General features: G+C 46.9%; 3 protein-coding genes and 1 pseudogene across 4 annotated transcripts; all 4 read right to left on the minus strand.

Annotated features, from left to right (window-relative positions):
- Window positions 1–2749: 2749 nt before the first annotated feature.
- Window positions 2750–4426, minus strand: LOC147982702 (uncharacterized). The gene has a single exon (XM_087540533.1). It carries the CDS (start codon window positions 4424–4426, stop codon window positions 2750–2752), a length of 1677 nt encoding a protein of 558 aa, XP_087396659.1.
- Window positions 4427–7621: 3195 nt separating this feature from the next.
- On the minus strand, window positions 7622–9163 carry LOC147982703 (noroxomaritidine synthase 2-like; annotated as a pseudogene).
- A 6918-nt stretch (window positions 9164–16081) lies between these two features.
- Window positions 16082–17599, minus strand: LOC125534954 (noroxomaritidine synthase 2-like). 2 transcript variants are annotated; one of them, XM_087539318.1, is made up of 2 exons: window positions 17579–17599; window positions 16082–17518 (listed from the first exon to the last, which is right to left on the minus strand). In XM_087539318.1, the coding sequence occupies exons 1-2, from the start codon at window positions 17597–17599 to the stop codon at window positions 16082–16084; spliced, it is 1458 nt and encodes a 485-aa protein (XP_087395444.1). The 2 variants fall into 2 exon arrangements, with proteins under 2 accessions (XP_087395444.1, XP_087395443.1); XM_087539317.1 differs by having other exon boundaries at window positions 16082–17599.
- Window positions 17600–20775: 3176 nt separating this feature from the next.
- Window positions 20776–21500, minus strand: LOC147982704 (uncharacterized). Its single transcript, XM_087540534.1, has 2 exons — window positions 21122–21500; window positions 20776–21044 (listed from the first exon to the last, which is right to left on the minus strand). Exons 1-2 carry the CDS (start codon window positions 21498–21500, stop codon window positions 20776–20778), a joined length of 648 nt encoding a protein of 215 aa, XP_087396660.1.
- Between the last annotated feature and the right edge of the window lie 2371 nt (window positions 21501–23871).

Genomic DNA, 23871 nt, shown 5'->3' on the forward strand with positions numbered 1-23871 from the left:
GGCCTTTGACGAATGCGCTTTGATGCTTTCCAACCAGCCTAGGGAGGTCCACCGCAAGCCTTGTTGCCAAAACCTTGACAAAGATTTTGATCGCGCCATGAATAAGGCTGATTGGGCGAAAGTCTTTGATATCCAGCGCTCCATCCACTTTGGGGAGTAAAGTCACCAACGCCTTGTTGACAGCAGGCAGGCCCCGCATATCTCCATGGTAAAAAGCCCCAAAAGCTCTCATAAGATCATCTTTTATTATGGGCCAGCAGGAGGCAAAGAACGTCCCGGTGAATCCGTCCGGCCCTGGCGCCTTGTCCCGGGGCATAGATTTGACCACCTTCTCCACTTCTTCCTCTGTGAATGGCACCTCTAGATGGGACAGATCTGTGGCCTGCATCTGAAGGAGGGAGAGATCCAAAGATGCGTTCCTCGCTGGCGGCCTTCCAAACAGTTGCTCGTAGTATCCATCAACGACCTCCGCAATCTCCTCTTGACTCGTGGCAATATGGGCTCCGCTTTGGATACTAGTGATCATGTTTTTTGTCTGGCGATGCCGGGCGTGCTGGTGGAAAAAGGAAGTGTTGGCGTCTCCCTCCCTTAGCATTAGGATGCGAGAGCGCTACCGCGCGATCGTGCGTTCCAGCGAGCTAAGCCCCAGCAGCTTGCGCTTGAGAAGCCCCCTCAATTCCCTCTCACGAGCCGACAGGTAGCGTAAATCCATAGCCTTGTCCAATCTGAAAATCACCTCCATGGCAATTGCAATTTGGAGCTTGATACTGCCAATGGACCGGTCGCTCCACCTCTTCAGTGCTTTCGCCGTCTTCCTAAGCTTCCCATCCAGCGCAACGAATGGGTTTCCTTCACTAGGAACAGACATCCACGCCTCTTCCACGGTGGTGAAGAAACCATCAACCTTCGGCCAAAAAGCCTCGAACCTGAACCGTCTTCCCACACATAGCTCGGCATTGAGATCAAGGAGAAGGGGGTAGTGGTCGGACACCGATGTTCCCAGGGCCGAGAGGGAGCAGGACGGGTGGGCCTCCTCCCAAGACGAGGTACAGAAGATGTGGTCGATCTTCTCAAGCGTAGCCCGGGCTCGATCATTAGACCAAGTGTAGCGCCGCCCATTAAGGTATACCTCCTTGAGCTTGAGGGAGTTCAGCTTAGATCTGAAGCGGGCGATCATCCTCCTGTTCACATGATCATTGCTCTTGTCCTCCTGGTTCACCAAGAGGTTGAAATCCCCCGCGAGCACCCAAGGCCCAGCCAGCAGTTCACGGATCTCAACTATCTCCTCCATGAATTCAATTTTCTCCCTGTCCAGTTGTGGCCCGTAGATCCCCGTTAGCCACCACTCAGCCCCCTCGTACGGCTTCACGAGAGCTGACAACATGTATTGGGTGTAGTGCGGGTTTGTCAGATTGACGGTCGCCGCGTCCCAAGCGATGAGGATTCCACCTCTCGTGCCCACAGCCGGCAGATAGTAAAACGTTTCAAATCGATTACCAAGGCAATAGACTACCACGTCTCTTGTTACAACCTCCATCTTTGTTTCCTGGACGCAGATCATGGTTGGTTTGGCCGCGGTAACCACTTGTGCCACCGCGCTTCGGCGGGCCGGATTATTTAGCCCGCGCACGTTCCACACTAGGGCCTTGATCGATATAGTAGTCATCAAACCGACTCACACACCACAAGCTCCCCTCTACCAGCATTACAGCCGGTCCACCACCATGTCATCCTGGCTCATGAGCGGGAGGGCAGACGCCTCCCAACCGAAGAGAGCCAAGATCGCCTTGATTTGGTCCTCCGCAAGTGGCTGCTCAAAGAGTTTAGCATACATCTCTAGCACTTCATCACTAATAATTTCGGCTTCATTTGCCAAGCAGAGCTTGCGAATCAGGACTTGCTGATGTTTGGATGCAGCTGAGCCCCGACCCACTCCCTTGGCAAGGCGCACACTCCTCCTGGGATTGGACACTGGAGCACGTTTCTATCTAGGGCGTCTTCTTGTTTAATCCACCTCAACCTGGCCGCAAGTTAGAAGCGGCGAGAGTGCACGCCGCAACTCCGCGCACAGGGCGTCCACCCGGCTATGTAGCCTGGGCGGCGTGCATGGGCTGCATGGCAGCCGCCCAACCGGAGTAGGACTGGTGACCGAATCACAGGCCTCCGACAGGGAGACCAGAATCATGTCACCCCCCTGCACGCATGCCGCGGCTGGCGGTACCACCGAGTTGGCCAGGCCGACATGCATAGCCGACCCCACCACAGAGTTAATCTCTGTCACACAATCGTCGGGGTTCATTTTGTCTTCATCCTGGGGAAGCAAGTGGTCGCTGCCCTGTCTGCCTTCCTCGATTGGCGCATCCGCAAGCCCATACGGTGCCCTTGCACAGTCCACCTCGTTGACCTGCAAGTGGACCGAGCCCACCAAAAAGGACTGCGGCGACCCCTGCACCCCTACGCGAGCACCGCAGATGGGGCCGGACGCCCTGGCCTCCCCCGGTACATCAGACAACATCCCATTGGGTCTTGCCATCTCCATCTCCTATTCACCAGCAGCCACATGCCACCTCGGCAGCGAGACCGAGGCTGGGGACGGCTGCGGCTGGTCCACCAGCGGGTTCTCCGCAATGGATGACACCATGGGTGCAGGAGGCAGAAAATGCGCGTCGACCGCACTTTGAGCCGGCTCCACCTCGCTGCGCCCGAGAGGGAGCCCCACCTGTCCTCCAATCACAGGCTGCGCGGCGCACTACCCGGCGGGCCCCGCCTCCCCCATGACGATCGCGGCACAGCTGGACCCGCATCCTGATGAGGGCCCATCCGCCTGACAATCAGCCACGGGCCGGGAAGCAGCCTGACGCACATCGGGCGTCGAACCCGCCGAGCCGCCTGAGCCGCCGGTTCCACCCGCACCCCTAGCAGCCGGAGGACGGCGATTATCGTTGACCGGGCTCTTCGCCCTGTCCGAACGGGGGGTGGACGGCGGCGGCGAAGGGGGTGCGCCACCGGCAGGGGGGGCTTGACGGACCGGCGGCGCCATGGGCGAAATTGTGATGGGGTACCACAACTCCTCCGGCACCCCCGTTGGCAAGCCGCAGCCGCCCGAGCCGGGCTCCGGCACGAACAGTCGCCGACGGCGAGGAATGCGCTCCGGATCCAATGTCTTCAGCCACACCTGGAAGCGCGACATGTCATGCCGACGCGTCGTGCGCTCCGCGACCTGCACAATGCGCCCACAGCCGCGCAGGATCACCTCCGCCGTCTTCTTCGACCAAGCATGCGCCGGGACGCCAACCAGCTCCAGGGGCACCAGAAATGGCAGAGAGGCACCCGAAGCTTGAGCCTGCCGCATCCAAGGCCGAAGGCCCAGACCAAAGCCATTGCCGGGGGCGAATCCACGTTCCACCATGAGTTGACGGATGAGGGGGTGCTTGCAGATGACCAGGAAGTCTTCCGGGAAGAATGGTCGAATGGACATATCCTCCGGCCCAATACCGAACTCGCAATGCAGCGCCGCCGCCGCATCCGCTAGATCCACTGCTGGCCGAGGGCCGGAGATCGTGACGACGACCGCGCGAGCAAGGTCGGCCTCCATGCGCCAGAGCTCCTCCGAGTCCTCCAGGAAGCAGCAGCCGTCGTCGTCCACCGCCGGGACCGGGGGCATGGATCGAGAGCGCTCCACCGCAGCAGAGCCCCGCTCAAAAGGCACCGAAAAGTCAGGGCCCGCCACGCTGTCCGTCGAGGAGGATTGGGCGACTTGGCAGCAGCTTCGAGGGAGGCGGACCGTCCTTGGGGGCGGCGGTCCATGCGGAGGGGGTGGGAGTACCGGGCCAGAGCGGGCCGGCGGAGCCTCACGCGCAGGCAGATGGCGAGGAGGCCCGGACGGCGCAGGCCGCGGAGCCGGCGTTGCGCGCAGAGGAGCCGGAGCGGGGGAAGGGGCCGCCTGAGCAGGGCGCTGAGCCGGGGCCACCGACCGACGCGGAACCAGCCTGTCCACCGGAGAGGAGCCGCGGGGTGAGGCGCAATCCCTGGCATTGTGGCCCGCACCCCCACAGCGCACGCAGACGGTCTCCTTCCAGCAGTCCACGGAGATGTGCCTTTCATCGCCGCAGTTGTAGCAGCAACCGTGGAGGACTGCAGGGATGTTGGTCCTCGGCGGCCTGGAGGTGGGCAGGGAGGCAGAGAGGCCGGGCTGCGGGGGCGGCGCCCCAACTTGGTTTGCCACGCCCTGGAGGCCGCCGCCGGGGCCCGCGACGGGCCGGAAGCGCCCTGGGCGATGGGGCCGAAGCGAGTGCCCAGGACGTCGGGAACGACGATGATGGAGCGCAGCGGGGCCTGAGGCGGGGAAGGCGAGGTCGAGGCAGCGTTTTGATTTTCGGTTTGAGATTTTTTTCGCCCCTGGCCGAGATGGCCGAATTTCGGCCATTTTCAAAATTTTCGGTCGGAATTTGACCAACATTTGATGAAAGTTTGACCAAAATTTGCCAAGTTTGATCAATTTCGGCGAAAGATAGATTTCGGCCCAGGCCGAGATGGCCGAAATTCGGCCAAAATCTGTTTTTCTCGGCCGAAATTCAAAACACAGGGTCGAGGAAGACGAATCCGCCGAGAGGGAAACTTGCGAGGCCATGGGAAGCAGAAGCAGAAGGTGGACGCCGGCCCCGGGGTGGCGGCCGGCGGGAGAGAGGCTGGTGGCCGCCGGGATCGGAGTGGTCGCCGGCGCAGGGGGCGGGAGGGGGGGCGCTCTCACCTCGCTCTCACCTGTTCCACACTCGCGTTGTCTAGTGGCCTCACGGTGGTATTGGCCTTCTTGATGCAGGCATTGAGCAGCGGCATGAACAAATCCGAGGTCTGCGAGACTGCGACCCTGTTGTCATTGTCATTGTGGGGCATCCAGTAGCTTGCAAAAAGATTAGAAGAATCAGCGCTTTTGCATGTGATGGAATAAAGGAAGAAGAAGAAAAAAAAAGGATGAATGCTGCTAAAGACTAAGAACGAATCTTTCCACTATTATTTCTTCCTTTAGTACATGTGGTCCTTGTCTCCAACTTGGAAGGTAGCACTGAGCAAAGGTCAGATTTGGTTACGTTTTTAGACTAAGGTTATTTTTTGGCTGAACTTTCCTTCAAACAAGGGTTCGTTGTCAAGGAGAGGTACGCCTGCATTGTATACCCACAGACTAATAAAATGGGAGATATGATGGAAAAATTGACCATTTATTTGTTTCTAAAACTATTTCGTGCGGAAATCAATAGTATAAATAACTAACAGTTGGAAACATAAGCCAGCGGATCACTGACATATATAACTGGCCCTCCGTTTCAAAATATAAGAACGTTTTTGACACTAGCAGACAGAGGGAGTAGAACAACCACAGCCAGGAATCGGTAGAGAGATTTTATCTTGAAACCAAAAAAAAAAAACTGAAGAGATTGGACTGCCAATTGCCAACCCAAGTTGAACATCAATTTTTTGGCAAACACACATGTAGCATGATGGATGAACTAATCGAGAAGCCAACACCTCAAATGCATGCTGGATATTTTTTCTTTTCTTTTGGCGAGCAATTGCAAGCTATTTGACTAACACATGAGTCTCTAGCTAGTTACTGTGAAATCAGAAGAATGAAAACAAAATCATTCTTACCTGACCAAGAGCTTGCACGGGAAGACCTTTCCAACACGAAATGGCAGGTGGTCATTAACACTTACTGAAAAATGGAAGCAAGAGCACTGTTCGTCAACAAAGAAACAACTTTTTATCATCCGATGACAAAGTGAGCAGGTAGAGCACCTCTATCCAGGCAACATTCTTCAACTGGATAGAACGTGTTGCACCTCGATGACAAAGTGACTGACTGCCTTGAGAAAAGTTTCGAAAAAAACTCGTTTGTTCTCTAAAATGTATATGCAATTCAGGAAACTGAAACACTGGGAATTATGTTTTCTTTATCTAGGCTCACTAGTTTCAGCCCACGAAACAACTGAAGGCCCAATGAAACCGTCTCATGTTTTCTTCACCTCTGGGGCCATCAGATGCAGCACTTACCGCCAAACAAAAACACTAGCATCTGAGTGCTTCAGAGTGAACATGAATCCAAAAAATAAAAAATATTATGGAAATTCAAAAGACAGCTCGTTTGAATTGTTGTGGCATTCAGCAGCCCTCGGTACGGTAGGGACTCATATGGAGTACTGTAGCATGATATTTTCCGGTTCCAGTTCCTAGGGCTTTGTAATTTGTTTTCATTCTGATTAACACGAAAAAATATATTTAAAAATCAATATTTTAAAAAATGTGAACAAATTTTAAATTTGGTAAATTCTATATAAAAAGCTGAAAATAAAAAACATAGTAAAGGAAAGAAATCAAAAATGAAGAAAAAACCCGACCAAAGCCTTCTAGAAGGTTCCCCAAAACCGGATTCCCGTGCCCATTTAGCTCGCTTATTATTAGCACGATATGTACGATTGAGGGAGGAGAGCTAGAAATACCGTTCTGGCTGCTCCCCTGGTTACTGAGGGAGGAGAGCCTTGGATAGCAGGGGCAGACCTAGAGAGAAAATGACACAGTGTCTTAGCATATGATCACTCATATTTTTCATCTAAAGATTAGGTGACACACACTATATTTTGCATGAAACTTACAAAGAAAACATCTTGAACCCGGTGTCCTGTGCACCCGGGTAGCTCAACTTGGGTACGCCCCAGTTGGATAGTACTGGCTTAGCGTGGCATCAGTGGCGGCAACCAACCCCTCAACACAGCTGGCGCACGATCAGTCCATGGGTTGGTTGTGCGTGTGTGTAGGTGTGTTCTTTCTTCTTCTTTGGAGTGTTTTTGAGATGTGGTGTTTGAATGCAAAGAAATAAATAAATCTGAACAGCTAGTATATAATATAGTAACAAATCTCTCTGAATGCATAGGAAGAATGGAATCTGCAGACAGCCTTTTTTGCATCATCGAAATTAAGCTCTGTTTTATGATGCAACGACAACACTTGGAAGAACTGCTAAAAATAATACTCCATGAAGAAAAACAGTCGGGGAAATCCCAGAAAACAGCACGACCTTTATTTGGTAATGAAATAACATAAATCAACACGGACAGTGACAGACAACCTTCCAGCAGATAATACGCCTCCAAGTGAGCAAGCATCCATCGGGTATGTACGGTTCAAAAGCTGGGGAGATGAGCAGAGCGCCATTTGTCAAGCAGCTTCCCTTAATGAAATGTGGTGAAGGAAGAACGGTTTCAGCCTTGCCAGATATCTTCGGCGCAGTGGGCACGGCGTGTCAAGGCTGACCATTTATTAGATGCTATCGAAGCGGTCCTAAACTGCAGCACATCTTTCTCGGCACGCATGTTAACAGAAGAAAGCAACTATACAATCCATGTTTATATTCCATAGAAATGTATGAGACACCTACCTAGTTTCATACAATGGAGGAAAATATTATGTCTCGATGCCTTTATACCATGTTTCATACAACATAGTAATCATTACCGGCACGTTGGCCGTCTTTCCTAAAAGAAAGATACATTTTGATTCATGGATGCCTTTATTATTCGATAATAACGAAGCGGTCCTAAGTACGTTTACATAACACGAGAGTCTAATGCTACATTTCTCGCTTCTTCAGCTTAACCATGAGCCCATTTTTCATCTCCAGTATACAAGACGGCTTGGCCTGGATGCTTTGCCCTTCCATCACCTCCACATCAAAGTTCCACAGAGTTGAGGCGATGATGGTCTTCATCTGCATAACCGCGATCTCCTTGCCGAGGCACGTCCTTGGACCCGAGTTGAAGGCCAAGACCTTGTGAGATGGTACGTACCTCAGCTTGTTGCCATCCTCTGAGAGCCACCTATCTGGATTGTAGTTCAGGCAATCTTTACCCCATATGCCCTGCATTCTCCCCATGGAATGGAGAGAAATAAAGATGGTGTCGCCGGTGTGCACCCCATGGCCACTCGGCATGATATCATTGGCGGCCACCATCTTGCACTCGAGAGGCGCCGGTGGGTGCAGCCTGAGAGTCTCGTAGAAGACGGCTCTTAGATAGACTAGAGATTTGGTCTCGTCTGGCTCAAAGATCACCATGGCATCTGGATGGGCCGCTACTTTGCGTGATGCAATCGGTGAGAGTTCATTGCGGATGATTGACACAATATTAGGGTTCTGGGCAAGGTTGTAGAAAATCCATGTCAGGGCCGTTCCAACTGTGCCATCTTCGGTAGCGATCATGTAGCTAATGGTCATTGCATGGAACATGCCATCTTCGGTATAATAGGGGTCATTGTGGAAGGAAGACATTATATCAACACCCTCATGTTGCTTGCCATTACCAACGAAAGATGCGTTAATCACCCTCCTCTCCGCATCTCCATGACAAACACACGCAGCACATTGTGCGCTGCCTTGAGCTTCCTCTTAGGGCCGATGTTCAGCCACCTCATCAACTTCCAACAAGAAGCCGGCGTCACGACCCGAAAAAAGGCCACCTCCATGACTGTGTCCATGGCGATTGCGGCTTCCATGGGAGGCATGTCCAAATATAGAAGGTCGGGGTCCACGCTGAAGAGAGGCGTAGCAGCAAGGTCAAACATTAACCTTGACATCAGTTCTTTCATGTTGAACAAAGTGCCGGTGCTCGCCATTTGCGTAAACAACAGGAGGAGGTTGTTCTCCACCTTGTCACGGCACCAAGCCTCCATCCTTGCAACCAACCGCGGGCTACTGAGAACGATCTTGATTTTCATGCGCTGCTGACGAGCTGGCTCACCGTCGATGGTGAAGATGCCGCCGCTCATGATGTCGAAGATTGCGGCAAACTCCGCGCCCTTGGGAAAGTTGGTGTAGTTCATCGTGAAGATGTGCCGGATGTTGGCAGGATCGCATGTGACGAATAACCGCATCCGGTCCCGGGTGCGTCGTGCGCCCTGAAGTTGTGGCCTGATCCGGCGAGGACCAGGGTGAAATAGTCATTCATCTTGTGGAGGTTGGCCATGAAGGGAACATGTGCAGTATTGGCCAGTTTGTGGGGAGCACTGCAGGGTTATTTGATCTACAAGTAGCCTTGGAGTACAAGTAGTACAGGGGAAGAACAAGTAGCACGAGTGCTGTGTAGATGGGCAGCTCTTGCGAGAACATAATTGGCATTGTTAGTGTCGATAGTGGTGTGGGATATGCTAGCAGCTACTAAGATGTATTCTTCAATGGACATGGCTATGGCCGGGTTCATATATATAAAGACAAGTTTGGTACCTTCATGTGATATCTCAGTCCAGCGGTCAAGCATCCCCTTAGTGTTAACTTAACTGCATGTGATTTGATTGGGTTGGCTGTGATTGAATGAGCCCAAAGCCTAGTACTGTTTACTTCTAAGTTGCTGTTGGTTTTTGTTGTTGAGCAACATGAACCTTATTTTTTTGATTAATTGTGATTTCCCGCAAAAATAAATTGTTGATTGTGATTAAGTTTCACTACTACATGGTTAGCTCAAAGACAATGCAAATAATCTGCCCAACCGCCAATTCTTTTCTTTTTGAAACGAGGATGGCCTTTAAAAAAATATAATGTGTATTTTGTGCATCAACAATAATTTTAAAAGAACAGAGAAAGAGGGAGAGAAATCTAATCGAGCCTCTACACATATTTTTACTGCTCCACTAGCTAACTAAGTCACACACACACTAACTCCATGCATGCACGGCAAACAGACTTGCATGCAGCTAACAAACAAACTAACATGCACACCAATTCTCATGGCTTCAACTAATTGCTTAGTCGGTCAGAATTCAACCCCCCGCATGCTTGCCGCATCACACGGCCTTGTCACCTAGCGCACGACCACAGCTTCATGCCGCCATCGTCATCTCACCGTGCTTGCAGTATCGCACGGTGGCTTACCATCTCACCTCCTCTACACGCATCCGTCAAAGATTCACGAGACTAGCTACTCCCTAACCTATGCTACATGCATAACAAAAGCAAACTAAATATGCAGATATAAAATATAAAAATGAGTCAATTACACTGGTGGTGCTACAACTTGGCGTAAACGATCATTTTGGTGCTAGAAGTTGTGGCGTACATTGAAGTGGTGCAAAAACTTGACATTACCGTGCAAATACGGTGCTTATCTCATTTATGTACGGAGTAGGTGCTGACTAGGCGCGTGGGGCCCGCTGTCAGCCATTGCACCAGAGAGAAGGGGTGTGTGGCCTGATTTTTTGGAAAACACTCTCGAAATATTTATTTTTACAAAAAGCCCATGTTGACGTGGGAGCAGCATTTTTTACACCTCTATGAGAAGTGGGTCCCATCTGTCAGACCAGAGTGAAAAATAAATCAAAAGGGAGGCCGCCTGGAGTCGAAGCTATGTCCGACTACAAACCCCCAACACGGCTAACCAGTTCGCCAACAAGATCTTATGTTTAATTTGGATAAGAAAGCTATATGTACTAATCTGGCAGCATGGGGAGCTTTTACGGGCTGCAGATAGTACATATAACTTTAAAATTTATTTGTAAAACATAACTAATAAAAAATATGTTCACATATTTGTGTTATACAAATATTATACATGCAAATGATTATTAGTAAATGATAACATTTAAATATACATCCTTGCATGATATAAAAAATATTTAGTTAATATGGACATTTAATAAAATTAAAATATTTAATGAATACATAAATATTATATAGTCACAGCCTAGATTTAAATTATAGAAAATGAATATCCATATGAGCAGTTTAAATTATAAATTATCATTATTTTTTGTTATAAAAACATTGAACTATACAAACGTGCATATAATTATTGAAATGTTGTATACCTAAAACAATTTTATGAATTGTAATTTAACTTTGTAAATTGTAAATTATGCAAACACTGTTATAATTCATAAATATTTTTAAAATAATATGTGATTTTTATAAACACAAATATTCATTCATTATTTTTATTACTGAGATTATAATTTAGATTTTTTTAAAACACTTATAATTTTGATTCTTTCTACAGAAAAATAAAAAAGACTAGCAGGTGAAGAAGAAGCCGCAAGATCTGCAGCTCATTTAACCTCCACCTGTGCTGCCATTACAAATGATACGGAGAAAATTGAATGGGTGCAGTGGTTTGCCACCTTGTTTGTGTGGGTGTTGTTGTGGGATCGATCCCCACCAGCCACATCTACCATTTTGTTTTCTGTATTGGGTGACATGCGGGACCCACATCTCACAGAGGTGACAAAATCTTCCAAGGTCTACAGGGATTTTTTTTTTAAATATTTCGATGGTGTTTTTGAAAAAAATCAGGGCACATGGCCCTTCTCTCTCGTCGAGCGGCTGACAGCGGGCCTCATGCACCTAGTCAGCACATACTCCGTACATAAACGACATAAGCACTGTATTTGCATGTTAATGTCAAGTTTTTGCACCACTTCAATGTACATCACAACTTCTAGCACCAAAGTGGCCTTTTGCGCCAAGTTGTGGCACCGGCAGTGTAATTGACTCTATAAAAATTAGTGTTAACAACTGTATCATAGCGTTCCTTATTCATACCGTTGTTGGTTGTTCTGTTAATTTTCATACTTTATCTGCCTGGATAAATCAAGGAAACAAAGCGATCAGTTCGCAAACCATAAGATAATAAGAAAATCATGATAGTCTTTCGTAGAATCTCTTGTTCAGTCGTAGGTGAACCTCTTTATCTATTTGTTTACGGATGCCCAACTTTCTCTGGCTCATTGAGGGAATGCATGCAATTGCGAAGTCCCACGAGACTGGGAAGACATCGTTGGCCTATAACATCCGCAACGGCGAGGCCATAAAAGGGTTGACGGTTAGAGTCGAGGGTGTGTGTCGATGGCGCTGAAATAAGTTCCGGGTCAGGGTGTTTGGAGAGACCAAGACTAGCAAGCACTCTAACTGGGCGCGGCCCACGAGCGAGCCAGCCAGACGGTAGTGGCGCACAACCTGCCTGTTGCAACTGGACCATCCTAGCCCGTGGCGACGGCGTTGAACACCGCACGACAAGGCACGACAAGGCAAGCGCCCGCCGTCGTCCAATACGGGTGCCCTTGGGACGCCCGGTGATCCAAGCCTTCCACGCATATAAGACGCTCGGAGAGCCCCTGAGAGCCCCCCATGGCAAGCAACCGCCGGATGGATTGCTCGGAGGCGCTCTCTACCCACTAGTGTGCTTGTCGCGACCGACCCTTCCCGGCATGGGGCGAGGACGCCGCCAGGTGGTTCAGGGCACGACTTCACATGCAAGAAAGCATGTGGTGGCTCACCTACGGGCGTTTCTGATGTCGCCCAATGACGGTGGCCCCAGGCTCGTCTGGCAATCCACCTGTCACGGACATCCCAGTCGGGTCGCCCTGATCTGAGCCATCCGGGCAAATCGGATTGGCTCGCGACGCCCCCGAGTAACAGACGACTCAGAGGCACTCTTTGCCCGCGAGGCGCCCAGGATGGGGGGGGGGGGTACTCCACCGTCCTTTATAGGAGTAATTTCCTAACGCGAGCAGCCAATTGCTATTCTTTTGGCAGGGATATTATTCTTTGTTAACTAACTATTGTAGCTGGATTCTTTCTCAATTGATTAATCCACTGATAAAACTTTTAATTTTATTATTTTTGTTTGATCTTTGGTGCACTATTCTCTCTCTCTCTCTCTCTCTCTATATATATATATATATATATATATATATATATATATATATATATATATATATATATATATATATATATATATATATATATATACACGGTGGCGCTCAAGTGAGCCTGAGCGCAGAATGGCTAATTCTACGCTTCGGCAGGACTTAAACGCACCGCTTGGCCGAACAAACTAATCATCGTTCAACTCCTAGTAAACTCCCTTGCAAAACAAAGTAATAATATTAAATTCATTACCGGCTGCATGCATCAAACCTCCGCGTCGCGTTGTACTATCTGTTCACCAAACCCCTCCTAGTAAATTCCCTTGCAAACCACAGTAACAAAATTAAATTCGTTACTGCACTACACACCCCCATCCGTTCCCGTACTAGCTATTCTCCTTAATACCTTCTAGTAAAATACAGTGGAAACACAGTAACAGAGTTAACATCATTACGGACAACCTGCACTATTATTCCGTCACGTACTAGCTATTCATATAGTAACATAATTAAAATGGTTACCACTGCATGCACCAATCCTTCGCCGCGCTAGATTATGCTAGTAAAATTCTTTGTAAGCATCGTAAACAATTACCGGATGCATGCATGAATCCCCGCAGCCCCTAATTCTACTAGTAAATTTCCTAGTACACATGGTAAAAGAAGTGAAATCCTTACCAGATGCATGCTAGTATTAGTACTGAGTACTCTTTGTAAAATCATCAATGATTAGGAAGAAGATGTAATTGGCATGCCGTATCGTAAAAGGGTGTACCGACTGATAGAACTTTATTAGGTCCTTTTACAAGAATAAATTGATCTTTCTACGTATTGCTCAAATTTTACTATATAAAATTATTGTATTACTACATATTGCTTAATTTTTACTATCAACAAGGTTTGCATGGCGTGCGTTGGTTGTGCTGGCTAGAATCGTAACGTGCGCGTGGAGTTGGTTCCAACGGCTGCCTGATTAGCGCACGGCGGCTGGAGCGTAGAATAAGAGTAGTGCGCTCAGGCTCAGTTTAGCGACCCTATATATATATATATATATATATATATATATATATATATATATATATATATATATATATATGCACACTGCCATTGCATCTGATAACAATGCAAGGCCCATTCCATGTTGTATATTTTGTTTCTTTGATATTAGGTGCATCCTAAGCATATTTAATTTTTTTTCTACCACTTCTTGTCATATAATGAGAGCTGAGTCAGAGGCGAGGCAACACATGATCCATGGTGCCAAGGTTCCGCAGTCATGACCCAAGAGGCGGAACCATGGTTTGAGAAAATGGGGAGCAATCATGGCAGAAGATAAAAGGAGGGGCTGTCCCAAATCCGGGCCAAAGTGGCATGTTGATGACTCAGCTTATGCAACTGTGATGGGAGGCGCTAAATGTTTCTGCATAAAATTTATTTATTTTGTACCTGTTACAAGGGCTCTTTTGCTATATATCTAATAAAATAATGTTCATAGAAGCTCAATCACGATGATGCACAACGTCCACCTTAGGCTTTGCGGCAATCAAACAACAACAATACTCGGCTTCCCGGCAAGATCCCTTGGTGTGACCAATGATCCTACAATAGTCCCTACACTGGGCTTCGTTGCATCCATCTTCAATCAAATCACATGATTCTACACAAAAAGATTAAATGAATTACAATCATAAATAAAATATGGGCTCCTTCATCAATCATTGTTGATAGGTGCTATTAGCTACAAACATAGTTGCAAGAAAAAATTTAAGTATATGTACACAATAGGAAAAAAAAGGATGTTAACCTTTTGGATCAGCATCACATGACAACATCAGAGTGGCCATCACCAACATCAGGGCCGCCCAGCATACAAAGCTTGCATTGCTCTTCCTAATCGCCATCACAAAATACAATGCTAGCTATGTACTGGCACTCTCTTCTTTTTACAGTTTGATCTGATCTACCAAATGTGTTGATGAGTAAATCGATTTGCTAGCGTTTATATAGGGTGCGCACTCTAAGTCATCCTGAGTTTTATGGTGGTAATTAAATGCCACCCTAATATTAGGGAATTAATGGAACAATTATTGCACATCCTTGAGTACTTATCGCCTCACTGACTTTATAGCATGAATTGATTCGTTTCCTTTATTGGCGCGTCTGCTCTATGTATCCAATATCCAATCTAGATTGCATGAAAACAAATCTGTCTCTATATCTTAAATAATAGAGATTCACTAGTATAGAAACCCCTTATAGGATTTTCCTATCAGCAGCGACCTAGAAAAATGAACGCATCAGCGCTTGCCAATTAAGCGAATGCTGCAGATAGCTATCCTTTAGCAGCATTCGCATGGTCCGCACGTTGCTAGTGGTCTACATCCAAGCTAGCCATCAGCCAGGAACTACTAGCAGCATCGAGTGGGCCGAAAAATCATTAGTGTGTGAAATATTAGAGTAGCGCTCATACTGGCGGAACGTCGCAAGTTCATTTACTACTAGCAGCAAGCTTTCAAGCTTGGACGCTGCAAATGTGTTGGATGTAAATATTGGCAGCACTTCGGCACATCAAACGCCGCTAATATTACAGAACAATAATTATCTCATGGGTCTTTCCTTCTCTGTTCACTTTCTTCTTCCTTCTCTTCATTCTCCTTCCATCCTCTCTCTCTCTCTCTCTCTCTCTCTCTCTCTCTCTCTCTCTCTCTCCCTCTCTCTCTCTCTCTCTCTCTCTTTCTCTCTCTCTCTCTCTCTCTCCAAAAGCTAGCTCCCATCCCTTTGCCCGTTCGGCCATGAGCTCTTCGGCGTGTTTCTGCGAACCTGGCTGTGTACGGTGACTCCTCGCATTGCAACAGCGGGTCGTCCGTCTGATCCGGCGGCAATTTGTATGACACGGGCTCCTTTGCGGCTGCAAAAGCCCAGTTGTGGAGAGAATCTCGTACACTTGAAGAAATGAAAGTCAAGAACTTCTGATGTGTGCACGCAAAGGAACCAAGGATAACTAAACATCTCTATCTTTCCATAACTAGTTAATTAGAGTATTTGGAACTCTCGTTTCATTGCATTAATTTGTACGCAACAACCTTTCTCTTGCCACACATGGATATGGGTCAATCTCTTAATGGCTCAGCTAAATCAGTTGGTCGCGTACCGCAGGTCCGCGGTCGATTACTCACAGCCCAGTTGGATGATGCATTGATCCGGCGGCATGAGTTCTTGGCCACTAATTTCACATGACTTGATGAATTGTCTCGATGAATTTACATCGTGTCTCATACAACAGCGTAATAAATTGTAACATATTGGGTGTTTTTTAGTAAAATAAAGATAAGTTTTGATGCATGAATGCCTTTATTATTCGATAATACTGTGGTTGTGTGATTACATCGAAAGCTCAATATTACATTTGCCGCTTCTTCATCTTAAGTAGGAGGCCGTTTTCCATCTTTAGTATACAAGAAGGCGTGGGATGTATGCTTTGCCCTTTCATCAGCTCCACGTCAAAGTTCCATAATGTTGAGGCAATGACGGTCTTCATCTGCATAACCGCAATTTCCTTGTCGGGGCATATCCTTGGGCCTGAGTTAAAAGCCAAGAACTTGTGAGACGGTGCGTACCTCAGGTTGTTGCCATCGTCTGAGAGCCACCTTTCGGAATTATAGTTGAGGCAGTCATTACCCCATAGGCTCTCCATTCTCCCCATGGAGTGGACAGAAATAAAGATGGTGTCGCCGGTGCACACCTTATGGCCACTCGGCATGATATCATCGGCGGCTACCTTCTTGCACTCAACAGGCCCCGGTGGGTACAACCTAAGAGTCTCGTACAAGACGGCTCTCAGATAGACCAAATATTTTATCTCTTCAGGCTCAAAGATCACCATGGCACTTCCACCAGATGCTGCTTTGCCGTATGCAATGGGTGAGAGTTCATTGCGGATGGTTGCCACGACGTTAGGGTTCTGGGCAAGGTTGTAGAAGACCCATGTCAGGGTTGCTGTAATTGTGTCCCTTGCAGCGAGCAAGTAGCTGATAATCATCGCAAGCACCAATTCATCACCGGCATAGTCAGGATCATTGAGGAAGGGAGGCATAATATCCACACCACCGTGGTCATTACCAGTATGGCATGTGTTGTTCTTCCACCTCTCCATCGTCTCCACGACGAACCTTCGTAGCACAGTGTGTGCCGTGCTGAGCTTTCTCTCGGGGCCGATGTTTAGCCACCTCATTAGTTTCCAGCAAGAAGTTGGGATCACATGCCGAAAAAATCCCACCTCCATGACCGTGTCCAGGGCGACCGCGACGTCCATGGGAGGCAAGTCCGAGGATAGGAGGCCAGGGTCCACGCCAAAGAGAGATGTAGCAGACAGGTCAAACATAAACCTTGACATCATTTCTTGCATGTCAAATGGGGTGTCAATGCTCGCCATGTGGGCGAACAATGGGAGGAGGCTGTTCTTTACCTTGTCGACGCAGTAAATCTCAAGGTTATGCACCAACCGCGGGCCGTTGAGCACGCCCTTGACTTTGGCGCGCATCCGATGAACTGGCTCACCATCAATGGTGAAGAGGCTGCCGCCCATGATATCGAAGATAGCAGCGAACTCCGCACCCTTTGGGAAGTTGGGGTAGTTGGTAGTGAAAATGTGCTGGATATTCGCAGGATCGGATGTGATGAAGAACCGCATCCCTGACCCAGGTGGGCCGTGTGCCCTGAAGTTGTGGCCTGATCCAGTGAGGACCAGGGTGAAATAGGCAGGCATGTTGTGGAGGTTGGCCACAAAGGAAGGGAACATGTGTAGTATTGGCCAGTTTATGGGGAGGGCTATTGGGTTCTTTGATCTACAACTTGCCCTCAAGTACATAAGAAGGGGAACAAGTAGCACGAGTGCCACGGAGATGGGCAGAATCCACATTGTTATCAGTAGTGTGGGATATGCTGCTACTTAGATTTATCCTTCAATGGACATGCTATGGCTTCATATATATAGATGAGTTCCCTCCATGGCATCTCTATCTATCTATTGGTACTATAGGCCATATGCTAGCAGCGAGCAATGTGCACACACGCTGTGTCAACATAACTATACTACTGACTTCATTGCGCTTCAAAGCAGGTGGCAGTTGACAGATTTGGTAATAAGTACTCCCTCCGTTCGGAATTACTTGTCACTAAAATGGATGTATCTAGAACTAAAATACATCTAGATACATCCATTTCAATGACGAGTATTTTCGAACGAAGGGAGTACTTGATAAGTTTCATTCCAATTTTTTCCCTTCATGACATCTCGATCTCTCGATTGATACGGTGTCTTGCTTGATTGAAGTTGAACCAATAATTGAACCACGTTGACGCCAACCGGAAACCGGCAAACTATTCACCTTCATTATCCGAGAAATTAATAGATGAAAGCTGGCCACTCATGGTGCCCCGTTGATTGAAATTGGCCCAAGTTTTTGATCCCGGATGGGAGAAAAACACCGTCTGAAAATAGCATATAAAACCATGCCACTTGTGGCGCCTCACTAATAATTGAAACATGTTGACACCAATCGGAAGCTGGCAAACATTTTCACCTTCATCGTCCAAGAAATTGTTGGGACAAACCTTGGGAGGAACCCTAGCTAGCTCTCTCTTTCCCTCATTCACTCAGACTAAGATGGAATAAGGAGCACACTGGACACAAGGTTCTTCCGGGAACGAACGCCTCACCGCACGAACGGCGCCTCACTTTTCTTAATCTGTGCTCATACCTGGCTGACTACAAACACATGTTACATGGCGACCTTTTATACCCGACTCGCTAAGCAACTAACTCCAATGGACCCTCCAGCGCACGTCCGCATGAGCTCCTCAAGACCCGGCCTCCTCTCGTCATGAGCCATCTGCTCTATCGCAAGAGCCGCAAATCATCCGAGCTTGCCGCAAGATCATGCCGAACGCTCCCGCGATCGACGCCTATGACTTACCTACACATGCACATCCACTAACAAACTATGTGTATGCTAGCTTCTAACTGGCGCGCGCGCGCGCACACACAAAGTTATCACGACCATGGACCGGCGCCCGGCTTGATCAACACACACACACACTGATCAACCCCTCGTGGCTCACCAGATGAAGATAGCCGCTCATGGCGCCTCGTTGATTGAATTTGACCCAAGGGTTTGGATCCCATAAAAAAACTAATTCACCATCCCTAAATAGAAGATGAAACTATGCGACTTTGTGGCGTCTCACTAATAATTGAACCATATTGATGCCAGTGGGAAGCTGGCAAACAGTTCACCTTCATTGTCGTGAAAGTTGGCCGCTCATGGCGCCTGCTTGATTGACGTTGACCCAAGGTTTGAATCCTGGATTAAAAAAAATCTTGTTCGCGGGGCACCGATATTTTTGGTTACCATGGTAACCGGAAAATACCGGGTGGTTACTGGTCGAATATTTTGAAGGAATTTTGAATTGGAAAAATTAGTCCAAATTTTAGTCAAAATTCATTTAAATTCAAACATTCAGGATTTTGTTTTGATATGGCGATTTCTCTTGGGGTACTGAGATTTGCGGTTATCGCATGGTAATTAATTTTTTGCTCGGTACCCAAAACCTTGAGTTGAGCCGTGTTGATGCCAACTGGATAGAAGGTGACAAACTGTTCACCGTCATGGTCCAAGCAATTAAATGGTGAAAGCAAGACGTTCATGGTGTCATACTGATTGAAGTTGAAGCACGTTTTTCACGTGACAAACTACTTCACTGTTATCGTCCAGCTAATTATCATATGAAAGCAAGTACTCTAGGCGTCTCATTGATTGATTGAAGTGGGACCATGTCCTCCAATTAACTAACTATTTACCTTCATCGTCCAAGCGATTAACAGATGAAAGCAAGCCGCTCATGGTGTTATATTGATTGAAGTTGAATCACGTTTTTCACGTAACAAACTACTTCACTGTATTAGCATAAATTTGCCTCTAAGTCCGCTAATATTATGATTTTTATTTATCAAAAGATATGTTAGCTGATAATTTTCTTTTTGCGTACATTATCATGCAGTGCCGTCATCTATCATTTACTTCCAGAGTTCAAAGCAACATGGTTAAAAAATGAATTCATCTTTATGCCATCTGGCGGCGCTTCTCGGTTCATAGTTGCTAAACTACAAGTCACCCAATTAGCACCACATGTCAGAAAACCGAAAAAATATATATTAGATTAATATTTTGACACCCAAGATCAAAATTGACAGATGTCATTAGAGCATCTACAGTCGGACTTGGCAAATCCGGCCCCTCAAACGCGACGCGACCGGGCACGCTCGCAGGCGCATCCGGACGTGCCCTCATATTTCGTTCTGGGCATCCACATATCTCAAATCCGGACTCTCAAATCCATGCAAATACATGCACGTTGATCATGCAACATAATATCGCACGTAAATAGATATTGTTGGCATCAAGCATACATAGTGTTTACATAAAATTTATTTGAAGTGCCAAACTCAAGCATTGCCTCCTTGGTTGCCATTGTGGATCCACATGTGCTCCACAAGATCATTGAGTAGTTGCGCGTGCACCTGCTGATTTCGAAGATTCTGACGCATCTACAGAAAGTTCATAAGCTGGGCCGCATCTTGATCTTCCGGAATTTCAACTTGTTCTCCGGGTGCTTCAGAATCATGGGTTTGGGCTATACCATCATCCTCATCCTCGACAATCATATTGTGCAGAATAACACAACATATCATCAGCTGCCACAAAGTTTCTGATTCCCAATCATTGCAGCGCTCCACACAATTCCCCAATGAGCCCGAAGCACACCAAATGCCCTCTCCACGTCCTTCCTAGCCGCTTCCCGCATTGTTGCAAAGTGGCTCTGTTTATTTTCACGCGGCTCGGATATGGTCTTCACAAACGCCGCCCACTAAGGATAGATACCATCTGCAAGATAGTACCTCATGTTGTAGTCCCGGCCGTTGACGATGTAGTTGCACGACGGTGATTCCCCATTGCAAAGCCTCCTGAACGCCGGAGATTGTTGAAGCACGTTGATATCGTTGTGAGAACTGGAAGTCATGTGATGCTACCGCTTCTAGTATGATGGCGGCCTCTCTGGTGTGACCTTGATATAGTCCTCGCAGACCTTTGGGGCAGTTCTTCCATTGCCAATGCATGCAATCAATTTATTCGAGCATTCCTGGAAACCCCCTTGCCTCTCAATAGCCAACAACTTATCTGTGTCCTGCACATTTCGTTCACTGAGATACTCAGGTCCAAACACCTCAACCACGGCACTGGAAAATTTGACAGCAGTCTCTCGGCACGTGCTCTCCCCCATCCTGACCATCTCATCAACGCCGTCTGCAGCAGTATCAAGAGTGCAAGTATCATCAGAGCAGCCGTACACTTCTGCTTGGCCGAGAAAGAGAGTTAGTCACAGCAATCCCTTCTGAGCTTGAAGTAGTCGTCGTGTGCCTCCACTCCCTCCACAATACGCAAAAACAATAGTTTCTGCATGCGAAAATGGCGACGAAACCATGGATCATCTGGGAAAGCAGGTGTGGGAGCAAAGTAGTCATTGTGCAGTAGCTTTGCTCTAGACACCCTGTCCCGTTTGATCACTCTTCTCCCTTTGATTGAGCCCTTGAAGTTGAGAATATGCTCCACTTGCCCATCCATTTCCTCTTGCATGCTCATGAGCATGATCATGTCCACTTCTTCGTCTGAATCCGACATGTCGAAGAACTCATCTTGAATCATTTGGTCAAGCTCTATCGGTCCATACTCCTCGTCCGACAAAGCATCAAAATTCATCATTTACCTAACAAAATCGTAATAATTCTGGTCGGTCAATGTGTCAAACACATCAATCGCAAGGCGTAGCCGGAGAGTTGCCAGACGTACCACGGTGGCGTCCAGGTCAGATGGTCGCAATAATCCAATGGTATAATTATTATGACATGTGACTCGTGTATTAGTGATCAAACTATTGGGTAAAGTTAAATCACAAAATATGATACCATCACGTAAGTAGGGACAGATGGAGCAGCCAATACAGAATACCTATAATATGTTTGGTCAATAACTGCTCTATTAACATGTATAATCAGTAAAGCCGTGAGTTCCTTTCAAAAATAAATAAAAATAAAGCCATGAGTTTTTCTAGTGACATATGCACATTGGTTCATATGAACAAGAGAGATGTGTATATGTACTAGTATCTCTAGATATGTGTGTCACCCCCAGCTGCTTACTCTACTATGATCTCTCTCTCTCTCTCTCTCTCTCTCTCTCTCTATATATATATATATATATATATATATATATATATATATATATATATATATATATATATATATATATATATATATTGGTGATCAGCAGCTACAGGTCAATGCTTCCACCGGATCTGATCAACGGAACTAATGGATGCCAAGCTTTTCCTCGCCTTCGCCATGGCCGCCGTCTGCTTTTTTTTTTAGACAACCTCGTGAAACTCTTTATTAACCCGTCACCACGTTTACAGGGACGAAAGAGAGATTCCCGGGATGCCCTAACCAAACATGGCGGCCATCACCGAGAGTAAGTGCATGTTTCGCTAAGTTGTGAGCTTCATAATTCGAGCTCCTAAACTCATGACTAAATTTACAGAAATCAAAAGACAGAGAGTGGTCTACTATTTCATGAATAATTGCTCCATAATTTGCTGCATTTTCCTTCCGTACTTCCTCGACCACCCCCTTGCAATCCAAAGCGACATGGATCCTCCGAAGATAAAGGTCGTCCGAGAGAGCTAAAGCCTCCCTTATCGCAAGCGCCTCGAGGGTATGTGGATCATCTATATTTCTGAAGAAAAGGGAGGACGCTCCCAAAAAAAGCCCATTCTGATCCCTGCATACGGCGCCAACCGCACCGTAACCGCGTCGAGAGACAGCGGCATCCACATTCACCTTTGCCGTATCCTCAACAGGCCTGATCCATCGAGTGGACCTAGTAGCTGCAGCAGCGCTTTGTATCTGATGCTTGGGTTTCATAACATGAAGATCCCGCAGGTAGCTATTGATGAAATCATTAGTGGAGCTCGGAGACTGAAAGATATCCTCATGGATAGCCTTTCTCCGCACTCCCCAGATTGCCCAAAGTGTCACTATGAGCCTTTCAAATAAATCTGTCGGCAACATTTTATGTATAGCAAAGAGCCAGTCCTTGGCCCTGTCCTCTTGCCGCTCACTCATAGCCTGTACAAGATCATCAGGGGCCAGTGCCCACACACCGCCCGCCATTGGGCACTTCAATAAAGCATGTTTCCAAGTGTCCATCGCTGCTGCCGTCCCGTCGGGAGCAGAGAGAGAAAGGAAATGATCGGTGGGTTGATGTGGTGGGCCACTCCGGCTCTCCGCGTGTAGAGTACATGGGCCTCATGTGTTTTTTCCATGTATAAATAATTGTAGCGACTGAAACCCTTGACCCCTCAAAAAAGGAAATTGAAACCCTTGAAAAATTCTACTCTCTGCTTGAACTAAAATCACCAAACTTATTTCCTAAAAGAAAAACATGGCACTTATTTCAGATCGGAGGGGTAGCAGTGATATTTTTCGTAAAGCATGTATAATGGTTGATAAGACTGTCTTATCTTAAACATGTCACGCAAATAAAATGTACAATGGTTATCTCTTAAAACTTTTTTTTGGCAGGTGGGCTATCTCTTAATCTTATCGCTAACAACTAAATGTTTCTAAAAATATGATGAGACATGATCATCACTTAATTAAGAGAATACAAGTCTCTTCTTATGGTTTATCTTTCCTCCATGTCAGCAGATATCCTACATGGCACTCCTAAAATCGCATGCATGCCCTAAAAATGATCTACTCCTTCCGTTCCTAGATATAAGTCTTTTTAGAGATTGCACTACAAATTACATACGGATGTATATAGACATATTTTAGAGCGTAGATTCACTCATTTTGCTCCATATGTAGTCCATAGTAAAATCTCTAAAAAGACTTATATTTAGGAACGGAGGGAGTAAAACGCTATGCTTCCTAATTTTAAAGAGCCCAAATTCAAATGAGATCTCTAATTGGTACTGGATCACCATATTTTGACCAGGTCAACAATCTCTCAAAACTCTCCCATTCAATTCTTTTATACTACACACTACGTTTTCTTTTTTTTAAGCCTCACA

This window comes from Triticum urartu, chromosome 2A (assembly GCF_056163025.1).
Source record: "Triticum urartu cultivar PI428250 chromosome 2A, HENAU_Tu73, whole genome shotgun sequence".
Taxonomy (NCBI): domain Eukaryota; kingdom Viridiplantae; phylum Streptophyta; class Magnoliopsida; order Poales; family Poaceae; genus Triticum; species Triticum urartu.